Source organism: Ixodes scapularis, unplaced genomic scaffold, assembly GCF_016920785.2.
Source record: "Ixodes scapularis isolate PalLabHiFi unplaced genomic scaffold, ASM1692078v2 PGA_scaffold11__112_contigs__length_91849675, whole genome shotgun sequence".
Taxonomy (NCBI): Eukaryota; Metazoa; Arthropoda; class Arachnida; order Ixodida; family Ixodidae; genus Ixodes; species Ixodes scapularis.
This window is the reverse complement of record NW_024609837.1, coordinates 56554750-56571022: the sequence shown is the minus strand read 5'-3', so window position 1 is coordinate 56571022 and position 16273 is coordinate 56554750. Positions and strand designations below refer to the sequence as shown.

Sequence of the window (16273 nt, the reverse complement as noted above, 5' to 3'; positions counted from 1 at the left end):
ATAAAAATCGCAGGAACTTCCTCGCTAAACGTTTCTGTGGTTATGCTGTTACCTGGGGCTTAAACAACTTCCCCGAAGTCCACCTTGCGACTAATACATTTTGCATCGGTTCTCAAACACTCCAACGTTGAAACAAAGCCAAGAATATGCGAAAATTGCATGCTAAAAGCCTTATGGATCCTCGAAGACGTCCGGGAATCCGATTACCACGTCGGCGATATGACTTAAAGGAACTGTGCAACAATTTCAGGGCTTTGCTTAAATATTTGTGGAAGTTGATGCCTGACACTTCTGAAGTGAACTACAAAAAACAGATATTGCCTGGATACCCTAGTTTTTATTTTAAAAAATGAAAAAGATACAGGTTTTCGCCACCTCTCAACTCGTACATCGTCTCCCGGGTCACGTGCGCAGTGACGTCGATAAGGTAGGCGCGGAGTTCTGGTAAAGTTCTCTCTCTAGAACCATCAGTGAGCAGTGAGAACTCATCCGCTCGCGACCGCGTGACCACGCCGAGAAATTATTAAAACTCGAACTACTTTCAATAATCCCGAGTCAAAAGTACTCCAACTCTGCATAAGGTAGCTGTATGGCCCAAGACTACCAAACCGCGACCAGTCTGTCGATTTAAAACGCGTTCCATTTCTCTGCTTGGGAAGTACTCCTGTGATCGGGAGGGAGGGGGGGGGGGGGGGGGGGGGTAGGGGAGGGAACCTCGAGCCGAAGTTTAGCAAGACCGAAAAGTTTAACACGACCGCGACCAAAAAAATCCACCTGGTCCGGGTATCGCGGACCAGGCGTATTTTTTCGGTCGCGCACCAGTCACCTAGATGTGTTTGGAGGTTTGTGTTTGTCCTTTGTCCCTCTTGTTCCCCTTCTCCAAGGATATTTTCGTCTTTTTTTTTTTGTATACTTGTTCGTGTTTTGCTCTTTTGAGTGTTTGTAAATTCGAGGTTTTGCCCACGGTCCTGTTGGTTTGTTACGAAAAAAAGGGGTTCTACGTAGTTTGTGTGTCTTATCAGGATGTTCGAGTGAATTAATTCAGGTTCAACCCAACCTATGTTGGCTTCGTGCCAAGTCCTTTGTGTAAAGAGTGTTCTAACAATCCTTCTCTTTTCTTCTGGTTTGTGAGGGCAGAAAAACCCTAACAAGCAGGAACCCTTGTGGAATAAATTTCAGCTGTGTTTGATACTCTGTGTGTTGTCCTTCGTCTTTTCTCCAGTCTCGGGGCTTGTCTAAAATTATGTTAATGACCTCGAATTTTGTAGTTTTCGAACACGCTGCTTGGTATAACCATCTCCGGAAGTGACGTCATGTGCAAGAGTCCTCTTGACCCTCGGTTATTTTCAGACGGACCGCTGAGCTCGACGCCGAACGAGGTGTACCTGAACGTGGTGCCCAGGAGCGCGTGCAGTCATCACTTCAAGAACCGATCGGTCGAAGGACTCATCTGCGCCACCAACAAGGGAAGAGACATCTGTGACGTGAGCGGACCATCATCAACATCATCACCATCATCATCACAGCCAGCCAACAGAAAATGCATTTACCTGCCCTCCCCCAATCCCGAACCTTCGTCCATTTGGTCGTCCATTCCCCACTGAATGCAGCGGGGAAATTGACATCTCGTTACTGAAGCATCAGTTCAGTCTCCTCACTAGATATTGCGGAAAAAGTAATGTCACCTGACTTTACGTCACAATACCTGCAGACTAATTTGGTCTGCCTGCTAAATTACGCAGGGAAATTGACATCACTCGACCAATAAACCGATTTGGTTTTCCCGCTAGTTTTGACGAAAAAAAATGATGTCACGTGACCTACTAACCAATTCAGTTTTCCCGCTAAATTTAGCGGGAAAATTGACGTCACGTGACCTTTGTACCGTGTCAGTTTCCCTGCTAAATTTAGCTAGAAACTTTACACAAATAAATGTTCTTTCTCACTCCCAGCAATGACTGGTTAGAAGTCTTCTAAACAATTTTAAAAGATCGCACATCCCTTAGCAAAAACTAATACGTTTAAAATATACCACATTCTAATTTGAGTGTATTTGAAATACATTTCATAATTCTAAGTACACCAAAAATAGACCAAAAATATACGCCTCTTTTCTTTTTTTACTTAGAACTAAAATATACTTCTAAAAATATTTCTGAAATACCGTTATTTAAACTACATTTGAAGTTCCCTTCATGCGTCCTGAAATATGCAAATACTAAATTAGTAGGCACAAAATACCTTTCACATAGATTTCTTAAAATATTTATTTATTTCATGCAAAATATACTCCAACCCCGATAAAAAATGCAGCGATCAAAAATACGTGCAAAATACTCTTAAAATACCTGGAAATCGTAAATACTGTTGTGTTGTACTCTAAGTACGTTTTGGCTGCAATACTTTGGTAGTTTTACTTAAACTATCAAAAGTATTGAAAAGCTCGCTTCTAGAAGTTCACTTCAAGCAGATATGGAGTACACTGAAGTGCCTAAAAACAACATTTGATTCGTTTTTCAATTGAGTCCTGCAGCATCACACTCATAAATCAGCCCAGTTTATGTTATTGTTTGCTTGTTTTCTATCAAGGACATACGTGATGCGTTTCTTGCACACCAATCACAAATGGGGTTCGGGAACTACAACCACAACACTTCCTGATGCTGGAAAGCTTCAGCGAGTGCTGTGAGCAGATATGTTTGGCGTGGTTGTGTTAGCACAATTTTAGTTCACTGAATGTGTATACTCACCATTGTACGTGATTTGAGTAGTGACTTTAATATAGTGACGTTAACGACCATATTAAATAGTCAACTAGTAAAGGAAAGCAAAATAACTACTCTAAAATATTTATTTTTCGCGGGCTCAATATTTTGCGATTTAGGTCAAATTTTGAGTTTTGAAATGATTCCCGAATTCTAATTTGCGCGACGCGTTGGGATCGAAATATAGATTTTAATGTGTTGACATTTTACCGGAATTGTTCGCGGGGCCTATTTTTCGGAATCGTAGGCGATTCGCGAAATTCGCGAAAGGTCCTGCGAAAATGAAGTCGTTTACAGTGTCTTAAAGGGGTGGTGCAACAATTTGCGGACTTTGGCTAATTAATTGCGGGAATTGATCCCGGCCACATATAAAACGAAGGACCGAAAACTATTCTTTCCTGCTTGCCCTAGTTTTCATTAAAAAAAATAAAAGAAATTGGTATCTGCGGCACCCCTCAACTCAACATTGAAGCGGCACCAGCTTCGCCTGTGACGTCATTCGGAGTGGCGTTGGTTTCCGGTTGGGTTCTTCTGGCTTCCGTTTCCCCAGCGCTCGCCGGGGCTCGCCAGGCTCGCCGCTCTCCCGCTCTCCCGTCGATTCCCGACCAACATGGTGGCGCAGCGGGCAGTCAAAGTCAAAGTCGAGGTCGAGACACTAGGAACAATAACGATATCACGATACTACGGACCACGACCAACGCACTCCGTCGAGCGAGGGAAAGACAAAACGTCCGGGTTGCTCGTGTAGCCGCCGTAGGCGCCACGGGCGTCGACGGATGACGGCGACGGCAGGTTCTGTTGACTTGCGGTAGATGGCGCCACAAATAGTTCATACCCTTTTAGCGGCAATATTAGGCTTTTGAAGCGTTTCTGCATGCCTAAACAACAAGATTTTTTAAACTTAACCTTAAATCAAGCTTACAATTGCCTAACACTATCACCTACAAAAACCACTCCGAATGACGTCACACCACAGGTTCCATTTGCGGCCACCATGTGGCCGCAGGTTGGGAAAAAAAAGGGGTTTTTCTTCTGCGATTACGCAGCAAAATAGAGGTATTTTGGGGTATGGTGGCACTTTTTCTCTTACTTATGCCGAAGTAAACGTTATAAAAAATACAAGCTGCACATTCGTTCAGTGTTAAAATCATTGCACCGCCCCTTTAAAGTGAAGAAACTGCCTTGACTCGCTTCGTCCTGAGTGGTGCTATGCAGAGAAGCAATAACATTTTTTCTAGGAGCCGTTTGTGTGGATATTGTCTCAGCGACTGCGCCGAATTATTATTAGTTGTAACAATGCTTTTTAGTTAGAGATATCATCCACGAACCTCAAAACACTGTTTCCCCTTTGACAGACTCCCGAGGAGAAGATCGAATACTTGGAACCTTAATAAGTGCAGAGATGGTCACCGGTCAAAGGATTACCTTCAATATGTAGGCTATATAAGGCTCTAGGGCAGTCAACGGGACTGTGAATCAGGTGTGTAGTGCGTCATGGTGTTTGTGTTCGTTTGTAATGTGTAGTTGTGAAATGTATTTCAAATACCACAGGAACAGCATTTATTAACAAAATCTGATATAAAAAAAATTCTATAGCCCGTTTTTAATACACAAATGGCATCTTGAGTGGGAAGGAAGTATATTTTTGGTATATCTGAAATCTGTTTTGATCCATATTTATGATGTATTTTAAATACCTTACGCGCGTATTTCGAATGCGGCCAAAATAATACAGAATAAATACAAAATGAATATTCGCATTCAATATATTTCAAATTCGTTTGAAGTACGGCCTCTTTTCGCTAAGGGATTAAATACTGCATTTACTGCACTTCCTGCATTATATCACTTTGGTCGCTGCCCATTCTTAAAAGCATTATTCTTTGAGCATTATTGACTTATGCATTCACTACCTCATTTATCTTCAAGGTGCGTAAAGCGCAATATAAAATGAGTGGATACATAGTTCGCAACAAAACGAAGTGGGGCTCCGTGTTTTCGGAATTTATTTTTCTTCAAACTCGGGGGTTATTTATCGGTGTCTATTTTTTACATTTGAATTTTTTTTTTTTTTTTTTGTGTCCAATTTTAATCTCGGAGCGAATTCGGTGTTTATCCGGCTTGTGGAGAGAATATTGCCACACTCGTCTGCGAGAACGCGCGCCCTTGACCGAATGGTTATCTTGCTCGGCTTCCACGCAAAAGGCCGAGGTTTGATGCCTGACCGCAGATGCACCTTTTTGTTGTTTCTGGAAATGCCGTGTTTTCATAAATTCGAATACCGTGTTCATTGTTCGAAGTCTGAATGTTCTACGCGCCGGTCTTTCTACGCCGATTGTTCTAGAAGCCCACGTGTGGCGAGCCGGAGCCAGTCTCGCCCCAGCGCTCGATTTTGCTGTTTCGCCGACATCCGGCGCTTGTAACGCTAACCTTCTTCTATTTTGTTTTGCGAACAAGTTCGCCCCATTAAGCGTTTAGTTTCTCCAGTTATTCGCCGCCTCACCATTTGTCATTCGTGACAAATACTACGATTTATAAGTTATAATATTTTCTCCATTAATGCTGGTAAAGGTTAGGGAACGGGGCGATGTGATTGTGATAGAAAGGAAGAACACAAACGGCAGTTCAGCGCGGCTGCGTTCCGGGTCAACGAGAAAAATCAAAGTAGGGTAGAAAATTTCTTTCCGTTAAGCTGTTTTTTTTTTTTTTTAAGTATAGCTTAGATTTGGGGTTTTCCGGTTTCCATCGATTCAGAAAAAACCGCCTTGTGGGCTAATTTGCGGCGCTTATTGGCATATACCCAAAACACGGAACCCTAATATTAAGTCAACAAAAAAGTTGTAAAATAAATCTTTTTTAAGGGGAATTACGATTTGTTTTGCGGTTATGACAGTTTTAAACTGAAGACTTGTTCACAAACTGGCGACTGCTTACAACCGGAGAGGCTAAATACCGGTTTTGATCCCTTTTAAGATTGCTTACGACTAGGATTCTGTGTTATTGGTCAATACCGATAAACACCGAAAATTAACTCCGAGACGGTTTTCACTGAATTGGTTAAAATAAAAAAAAAAAAACTTCAAAGTTAAACTCTCCTCCAAGGGGGGGAAAAAAATCCATCTTTACGAAAAAAAACTTCTTCGTCCTACATTTTTCCTCGTTGACCCGGAACACAGCCGCACTGCACTATCCTTGCTGTTGTTCCTTCCTATCAAAACCCCATTCCTTGTTCCGTTTCTTTGTCTTATCTTGAGCAGCATTACTGTAGAAAATATTATAATTTAACTTATAAATTCCCTTAGCGAAAACTAAGACGTTTGAAATATACTACATTCTATTTGGAGTGTATTTCAAGTACAGTTCTTATTTATAAGTACACAAAAAACATGCCGAAAATATTGTCACGAATGACAAGTGTTGAGGCGATAATAACTGAAGATACTAAGCGCTTAATAGGGCGAACTTGTGCCAAAAAATAAAAAGCGAACAGAAGAAAACAGAGCGTCGCGGGCGTCGAGGTCGGCGTGACAGCAGGGTCGAACGTTGGCGAAACTGACTCTGGCTCGCTACGCGAAGCCCCTTATGTACACGCGTGGGCTTCTAAAATAATCGCCGCATAAAGTTCGACGCGTAGAACATTCGGACCGACGTGTCTTTTGTTTACCCCTGTAATTTAGTGTTCTGGTAAATTCGAGAATCCTGGTGCTTGTTCCCAAGAATCGAACCCTGGCTTTTCGCGCGGAAGGCCGACACGACAACCGTTAGGCCACGCGCGCGCTGCCTACTTGGCCAGCTGCGCGCGCGGCATTACTCCTCCCTTTAAAAAGTGCATCGCCCCGATGCAACACAAAACAAAACATAATAATAAAGAACGATAAACTACAGAGTCATCTGGAACACATAAGGTCCACAGTCCTATCGAGCGTTGTACAGCTTCAGGCGCACGACGTGGACGACTTCAGGTCGTGGTGGGCGACGTGTTGATGTTCTTGTTTTGTCGGGCATCACCTCGTAGTTCAGATCTCCAAGTCGATGAAGTGCCTTGTGGGGTCCGAAATACAGCGCCCGGCTTGCGTAAGCAATTACTCTCTCCGCTCCTTCTTGTCGCTGAACGAGTACCGCACCGAGACCGGTATTGCTGGCGTCCGTGTGGATTTCTGTCTCCGCAAATTGATCAAAATGCCCGAGGACAGGGGGCGACTGGACTCGAGCCTTCGGTTGAGTTCGTCGAACGCTTGTTCTTGCTCCTTTCCCCACTGGAACTGCACGTCATCCTTCGTCAGATGCGTCAGCGGTGCAGAAATCTGTGCAAAGTCATGAACGAAACGATAGTAGCCGCACAGCCCAAGGAACCTTCGGACGGCCTTAATCTTGTCTGATGGTTGCGGGATTTCGGCGACAGCGGACGTCTTTGCAGGATGAGGGCTTACACCCTGAGCGCTCACGACGTGGCCCAAGAATTTCAGCTCATCATAGGCGAACCGACACTTCGAAGGCTTGAGTGTTTTCGGAAGCAGTCTTAATATTATTATTTTTTTTATACAAACGTGGAAACCCAACATAATGCAATTTAGAAGTGCAACACTTACCGCCAACGTAGCAAACGAACCTCACCCATTCTGTGGTGGTCTATTAGGCTGACGTTACTGATCCATTCTGCATTAACACCAATCAAGACCGCAGAAAAAAGCTTCCCCCGTCGGGCGACTGTTACGTTTGGAGCTTGCGCAAGCAAAATAAAACCGAATACACAGGCTGTCAGCCAGAATGAAACAACTTTTAGAAAATTACCCCTCAACGAGAAAGTCGTTTTAGCTCCTCTTTCATCATTATTGATTAAACGTTATGCAAAAGACTAACCACTACCACGCTCAGCTTTTTGCCAACACATTTGACGCTGTTCCATTGTGCTATCACCGAGCCGCCGGTTCCTCAAATTTTCTTGTTCTTTGCCATTACACTAGATGTTCACTTGTTTCCAAGTTAATTGAGACGTTCGAGCAGCCGGAATGCTCGAGTAGTGGCGTGGTTGTTTTTTCCCCCGGCTACAGTGGAACCACCGCGTGAATGGCAATGGGCTCGCGCGTTCACGAAGACGAAGAAGCAGACGACGACGAAGCAGACGACAGTGCGATTCTAAAACGATAAGACGACTGGAACTGCTTTTCTGCGCTTGCAGACAAACTAAGGCATCACAAAAAAAGAATCTTATGAAGAACAGACATGTAGAACAATCAAGCTGATACCGGGGCGTCCCAAACGATAATCTACGATGATGTTACGCGCAGCCCTTTGTAGCCGGGAAGTCGGAAAGGGATGACTTCCGGATCGCGCTCCTGCGCAGTTCGCTTGCAATGGTGACATCGGTCTATTGGTTTTATGGGGTAAGCGTTGATCGCCAACAGGCAGTATGGTACAGAAGACAACAAGTGGCCGGAGACCAGCGACCGAACCTTGATTAATGGGTGAGCGCTCAAAACGTTCGGAAACAACTAACCAGACAAGCGCGCGTCTAAGATCATTTCAGTTTCGTGAACATCAATCAGAGCTTTATTCTGTTTACGCGCATATTAAATTGCGATGGACCGAAATGGGTTTGCCAGCTGCAAAGGTAAACGTGCAAAGCTTTCAGAAAAAAGCGATGGAGCAGAGTTGTCCGTTACGCGTACGCACTAAAACCGCAATTAAGTCTTTCTAATGCACTTGGTCTACTTACGTTCGTTATATCCAAAATAAAGCAACGTTTAACCCACCTTAGCTGTAAGAATTAATCTTCAGAATCTACACGGAAGCTCTCGCTGACCATCCGTCGACCGAGGCAACTTTCGTATAGAGATAGTGCGATCTCGGCAGGCGGGGAGAACCGGCGATGATAACATCGACTTTTACGCTCTTACGGTTACTTTTACGCCCGAAGGCAGTTCCATGAGAATCATTCATCCATCAAGAACACACAGACCGTGAAGAAGACGCAGTGTAAAGTAAGAGAACATCTTCTTGGAGGGGGGGAACCCATGCCACTGGATCGAACGATCACCGTCGAGCGGCGGTGATCGCTCGACGTCCTGTTGCCGCATGGGGTTTAATAGCACGGCACGTTGCCTGTTTATCGTACCATCGCCGCGTAATATTAGTTCTCGCGGTACTTGTGAGCCACCGTCATTTACGTTGCGAGCCTACACAGCAAAACAATCTCCCTGTTTTCGTTTCTGAGCTAGGTGGGCCGCCAGGGTGGCGACACCCTAGCTGAAACATCCGAATAGAAAATAATTCCTATCTAATTGTCTACTAAGAAGATCAGATATATGCATGGCCTGAAAATAAGAGCAATTTACGTAGATTTTATGAAATGTAGAACCATTCTGTGGGCGTGCTTCGTCTATCAATAAAAAAAAACAAATTGCGGTGGCTTAGCTCGGCTATGCCAGGATATACGTAGCGTGAGCTTATGCGCACGAAATGAGAGGCGCTATCAAGCGGCTCCGGTGCAGCGTCAGACTTGGCTACTGCGCAACGGAGGCGCACAGCTGGGCACGCGGCGGCGCCAATGCGTCTGCTGCGGCTATGACGCCACTCCTCTGGAATGCGCAGACCGGCGAGGCGCGCTTTGCGGCGGCGGCGGCTCCGGCGCGCCAGCTGTGCGCCGTGTGACGTCAGTGCTCCTCGCGCATGCGCAAACCGGCGAGACGCGCGCGGCGGCGGCGGCTCCGGCGCGCCAGCTGTGCGCCGTGTGACGTCACTGCTCCTTGCGTTTGCACAGCACGGCTCTTTGACAGCCACGCGAAACTGCTCAACCTCGACCAGTGTAGCTCACGCTACAAAAAACACTTGAGAAACTAGTTTTTTTTATGTGGTGTTGCGCGAAATCTGACGGTGAGGGCGCTGTGTGCTGTCCAGGGAGACGCTGGCGGACCCCTCATGCAGTTCTTCGCCGGCCGCTACTACGCGGCTGGGCTGGCGAGCTCCGGCAAGGCCGGGGGCTGCGCGCAGGACGGCGTGCCCGCTGTCTTCACCAAAGTAGGGGTCCTACTCAAGTGGATTCACGCAGTGACGGGACTCCAGACGGCCTAGCCATTCCACTGAATTGCCATCCGGTCGTGCGCACGACGAACGCATGTCATCTTTCCTCGGGTGTGCGAGCGTCAAAACTCTGACATTGAGCACGAACATGTATACAAAACGCAACACTGCTATAGTCGGTGACAGGTTAAAAGTCAAGTGTAAGCTCTTCCCATCTCTTTACACTTTAGCAGAGGGAATGCTGAAGAGGGGGTCGCTTCCTCTTCAGTGGAAGCTCCTCGCACTTGAACATGACATAAAGCCCAAGGCTGCAGATGCAAACGACACAAACACTTTGGGTTTGTACTAATTGGTTTATACTCATTAAAAGATTAAAAAAGTTCTCACACTACGAGGACAAAGACGACACAAAGACAACAGAACAGGCGCTAACTGTCAACAGATTTCATCAGAAGTCGTGATCACATGTACACACCCTCCTCTGCCCGACCCGCGTCACAACCAATCACCACTAATACAAACAGCCATCCAGAAACTTCACTTCTTCTTTAAGTAAATAAATTGATGGTGTGCGAATGCAATTGTGACGTGTCTTTTTTTATATAAAACGCTTCATTAATCCTTCTTGGTTTTTGACTTTTCTTAACTTTGTCGATTCCAAGCCAGGTTCACAGCTATAGCTCCAAACACGATCAGTTCGCTCGCTCCCCGCGGGAAGAGCGGCTAGTGGCATCACTCAAATGTGTTTTTTCCGCCGTGGTCATGGCGTTCCAACCTCTGGCTGCCGAAGCTTCCGGGGGTTGTCACGTTGGAGAGTGACCTGCAGCAGAACAGGCCTCTTCCATATAAACCACCGCTGCTGGGACACCGTCAGGATCGCGACCGGCTACAACATGGCATTTCTATAACGTCATCAGGCGAAAATTAAGGGACCACTTTATTAGACGCGGTAAACCCAGGCACGATAGTACGGCGAAGGGGCGACTCGTTTTTTTACCTGGTACAGCGGTCTTGTCACTAAGGTATACAAAAACGGTCTGTAGACATCATGTAGGAAGCAAACATGATTCGGACATGCTTGAGTCCTGTTCGCAGATGTCATCACGTCTGCAGATAAATCTCCGTGTCTTTTGTATGATGTATAAGCGGCGGGGCTGTGGCTTCAAAGTGAAATGGGGTTTAGCATCACTCTAATTTAGCCTCCCATCATTAGAAAGAAAAAGAAGAAAATATAAACGGACTGGATTAATTTGAGGTAAGAAGGAGAAGGAACAAGGGAAATCGTAAAGCACAGTAGAACAAAAAGGAGAGAAAAAAAAAAAGATTAAGACGAACTGAAAGGCAGCGACGAGTACGGAAGACCCCACGCGCGGCTGCCGCCGTGCGTGGGGTCTTCCGTACTCGTCGCTAGGCCTAAATTGTCATTGAGGCCTCCGTGGATGCAGCGGCGTTGCTCTACGCCGCGCTGCTAGTGACGTACAGTACTGGGGGCCCTCTCGCTTTCGCGCTGCGGGTCAGTCCCAGACACGAAGCTTTGAGGCTCTCCGGCGTGGGCCGCGGCGCCCAAACACACGTGTGCTGGGCTGTACACGTCTGTTTTTTTGTTCTTTCTTCCTCGGGCGCGTAAAAGCCGAAGTCCAAAGTCCACTCGTTGAACAGCGTTCGCAGATGTCATCACGTCTGCAGATAAATCTCTGTGTCTTTTGTATGATGTATAAACGGCGGGGCTGTGGCTTCAAAGTGAAATGGGGTTTAGCATCACCCTAATTTAGCCTCCCATCATTAGAAAGTTTTAGTAGATCATTCAGATACCTCCAATACCCCCAATAACGATACGATGCATGGGCAAAGGCAACGCCGGAATATCGGGTATCGTTATCGGAGTCATCGAAACGGTCTACTAAAAAAAACTCTATTGAGGCTGGCGGGCCCGCGGCCGCCGATGGAGTCGCTTGGTATCTTGCTGCGTTAAAGGGATACTGAACCAAAGAATTTAGTGCCCGTAATAAGTGGCGCACGTTCTTTCCACCAGCCAGCAGCCGCCGGTGTGCGCGAGCACACGCAACAAAAATGACGTCACAGACCTCCATTCGCGGTTGAGAGGACAATGAAATGCATGGGCTTCGGACTAAAGGAGAATAAAGACAGGCTTTTCATCTCTACAAGTGAAAGCTACGTGCTTGTTAGACCAATTCATCGCTTACTTTTTACACCAGGCACCACTGTGTAGATGAAAGACTTGTCTTTATTCTCCTTTGGTCCGAAGCCCATACATTTCACTGTCATCTCAACCACGAATGGAGGTCTGTGACGTCATTTTTGTTGCCTGTGCTCGCGCACACCGGCGGCTGCTGGCTCGTGGAAAGAACGTGCGCCACTTATTATGGACACCAAATTCCTTGGTTCAGTATCCCTTTAATGTCCCTGGAAAATAATTCACGCTTAGGAGTACCGCCAAGCATTGTTGCGGAAATGCGATCGAGACACGTACCACGAGCGGGTGCCCCGCCACCATTCACTTCCAAGGGCCGCCGCAAGTTGCTTCCAAGGGCCGCTCGAGACATGGCCCTCGTGCACTGGCGCATTTGACGCTACCTGCATGACAAACGCAAACACACCGAGGAGCTTTATGCCTCGTCTCCCCGGGTCCAAACGGCATGGTATTTCCTCTGTCTCACTCGGGGAATGCGCTATCGACCGGCTTTAAAGAGCGGAACCTGGACCGGTTTTTTTTACTCCGTTGACCCTTAAGCTGCAGACTAGAAGCTCCGCCTTTAGCCCGAGCTTTCTACCCTTGCTGACACAAGTGTGAATGCGCACGCACGAGCAACCAAAGTGCTGTGGAGGCCAGCGAGCTCGCGCTGAAGGCGGAGCTTCTAGTCTCAGCTTAAAGGGGCGATGCAACAATTTTTGTACATTGCGCAAATACCGGTTAAAACGGATCCTTGACGCTAATGACCTATGAAACACCCGTTCGTTTTTCACAACACGCAATAGAAGTCCCGAAAAAAATTATAGAAAAACGAGCAGCGTTCACCCCCTCAACTCGCAGCCAGAACAAGCGGCCACGTGATCTGGAGCCGATTATATGCCGCCAAAGTTGATCACAGCCACGCGCCGGGGTTGGCAAAGCACAGGACACGCGCTGAGTTCCAGGCATTGTTATGGCTCGGCTATTGTCGTCGTTGCAGCGATTGGACACGGGTGACTAGCCGAATGCTTCTCGAGCTAGTAATTATCACAAGCCAAAATCGAGTGTCATCAACGCAATGCTCGGGTCCAGTCTATGAACCGCATTCAAATATCGTCATATGGGTGTACTGCCGATCCCCACGTTACGTCATCAAATTTTGCCAAGAAGAGATTGAATGAAAATGATCACTTTTGACCTTGAAATTACACCGTAACCAAGGCGTTTCTTGGTCAGTGGCGTTGCGTGCGAGTATCCTTGAGTCCCACTAGTGCCAGTAAGCTCGTATAAAGTGAAAAACATTCCAATTGTATATCGTTGCACCGCTCCTTTAAAGGAGCTGTGCAACGATATTCAATTGGAATGTTTTTCTCTCTACACTAGCTTACTGGCACACCTCGGACTCAAGGATACTCACACGCAACACCATTGGCCAAGAAACTCCTTTGTTGTGGTGTAATTTCAAGGACAAAAGCGATCATTTTCATTCAATCTCTCCTTTGCAAAATTTGATGACGTAACTCGGGGATCGCAGTACACCCAAGTGACGATATTTGAATGCGGTTCATAGGTTGGACCCGAGCATTGCGTGGGCACTCGACTTGGGCTCGTGACAATTGCTAGCTCGAGAAGCATTCGGGTTGTGACCCGTGTCCAATCGCTGCAACGACGACAACAGCCGAGCCATAACAATGTCTGGAACTCAGCGCGTGTCCTGCGCTTTGCCAACCCCTGCGCGTGGCTATGATCAACACTGGCGGCATATAATCGGCTCCAGATCACGTGGCCGCTTGTTCTGGCTGCGAGTTGAGGGGGTGAACGCCGCTCGTTTTTCTTAAATTTTTTTCTGGGACTTCTATTGCGTGGGGTGAAAAACGAACGCGTGTTTCATAGGTCATTAACGTTAGGGATCCGATTTAAGCGGTATTTGTGCACAGTACAAAAATTGTTGCATCGCTCCTTTAAGGGTGAACGCAGTATAGAAGAAGCGTCTCAGCTAAGACAGAGTGAAAGAAGTACAGAAGTGTCTCAGCTAGACCGGGGGCGGATTTACGGGTCAGGCCTTGGAGGGGCGGTAGGCATTCGGCTGGCCGGGGTGTGTGTGTGTGTGTGTTTGGGGGGAGTCTGCTGGGATATGACGTTACGGCCGAAACGTTGCCCATATCTAGTTTGTTGACCCAATATTTGCTACGTCACCAAAATATAAGCTTTGGCTGGTATATACCAAGGATTTTATTATTCCCCCCCCCCCCTCCTCCTCTGAATTCGCCCCTAGCTAAGACAGGGCGAAAGAAAGTACCGCCAAAGCTAGCGCACGAGCGGAGTGGCGTCTCAGGTCGAATCTCAAGCACTCGCGGGCCCCTGGCTTGGCAGGCTTTCTTTCACCCAGTCTCAGGTAAGACGCTGTTCGCAGCAAGCCGGCCCTGACTTCCCGCCGCAACGAACCGATACTGGTCCATTGTTCTCGTGATGCCTCGGAAACGCGACGCTTTCCGGGCGGCCGCTCTCTCTTCGACCAGCTAAGACACCCAAAAGGAACTCGACGCGGGCCCAGCAGCTTTTCCTGTGGACTCGGGCAAACTAATACCGCCTAGAAGACAAGGCCTGTCCATGACGTCATATCTTTTGTGGATCGCCCGACGCGACCCAAGTGGCAAACACGCTAAAGCTCGACGGCAGATGCCGCAGAGCGGTTAAACATTCAAAACAGCGCAAGGACACGGACAAGAACGAGGAGGCGGACGAACAACAGAGCTGTTGTTCGTCTAACCTTCTCGTTTTTGTCCGTGTCTTTGCGCTGTGTTTTTATACTTTTAACCGCGAAATACCTAATAACCCAAATGTCGACGTCAGCCGCAAAAGGGGCAGACGTGTCCACCATGGCGTCGGCGTGTGCTAGCGTTGCGCTCGTTGAGAGACACTGCAAGACGCGTCGCTGAATGGATCCACTTGTGATGACGTTGGGGAGGAGGCGGCGCGGGCACCGTCTTTTAAGTGGTATTGCTCGGGCAAAGCGTCCGAAGCTTCCCTTGGTTAGCGAAAGTAGACGTCGCATCGATTGCGAGCAGTGATTCGAAAGTGGGAAACACGACCGCTACACAAGCGTATACCACTTAGAGGACGATGCTCGCGCCTCCTCTTCCCCAAATCCTCATCGCTAGTGGATACACCCAGCATCCCCGCCAGCGTCTCGTGCAGCGTCGTTCTTTATTTCTTTTTTCCGATCGGGTCTGGAGGTGGGCGGGGACTAAAGGCGTGATGCCTGACGAGGTCTCTGCCCCCCTTACAGCTCTAGCACAGCCTTGTAAGATAGGACAAAACGTTCACGCAAAAAAATACCGTCAAGACAACATGATGTGAATAAGGGTGGCGATGTAGGTTAGTTGGTTCATAGTGACGAAAAGGCAAACAGCGCACAGTAAACGGGGACCAAAGTCCTGTCCTGTTTGCACTTCCTTTAGTCCCCGTTTACTGTGCGCTCTTTGCCTTTTCGACAGCATGATGTAAGGACAGGTACATAGAAACAAGTAAAACAAGCAGCCGCACAACGGTTTTGTCAGAAAAAGGTTAAAAGTCTGAGCGAAATACTTAAACACCAAATATCAAATATGAACGTAATTTATGAAATTACATAGGTTTTCTAACGCAGTGTCACTGCCTACCAAGATTTCTTTTTATCTTTCTTTTAAATTGTAGTAGATTATATTTAACATCAGTTAGTCCCTCTGTACTATTTCAAATTTTAGCGACTTGAAAACCTGCGGTTTCTCTCCCGTGTGCGTATTTTAGGAGGTCGTCTATAGGTGTGTCGAAGTGTGTAATGTTTACAGTCATCTGGCGAAATCATGAAAAGGGTTTCGTTGTGTATTTTTTGTAATAGCTGAAAATAATAGATTTGATTGACTTTGAGTAGGCCATGTTTATTGAATAATGAACCGGTGGGAGAACTTGGGTGTTACCTTTATGGTTTTAAAATATGTCGTAGAACTTTTTTTTTTGTGGGACGGCCAGTCCATTAAACTTTGTGGTCGCGATGTCGTTCCCCAAACTAAAATACAGTAATGAAGTTTTGAGAAAAATAGTGAGTAATACAAATTATTTTTTTTTTTTAGCTAAAAGGGTGCAAGATTTTGTATCTTGTATATACATCTAACGGCTCTAGATAACTCGGTGCTTAGCCTATTTATGCGAATATTCCGATTTAATTCGCTAATGAACCACACACCGAGAAAGTTTTGTTCGCTAACCTCCTCTATAATTTCATGTTTAAAACGTATAGTCACCGTAGTGTTGTCGA

General features: G+C 46.6%; 1 protein-coding gene across 1 annotated transcript in view; it reads left to right on the top strand.

Annotated features, from left to right (window-relative positions):
- The window catches only part of LOC115308428 (transmembrane protease serine 9-like), a 53959-nt gene extending 43622 nt beyond the window's left edge, over positions 1–10337 (top strand). Inside the window, exons 11-12 of the mRNA XM_029966350.4 lie at positions 1351–1484; positions 9663–10337. Coding sequence (XP_029822210.3) covers positions 1351–1484; positions 9663–9836 — 308 coding nt within the window. The 3' untranslated portion in view covers positions 9837–10337. The remainder of the gene's footprint in view (positions 1–1350; positions 1485–9662) is intronic.
- The last annotated feature ends 5936 nt before the right edge of the window (positions 10338–16273 follow it).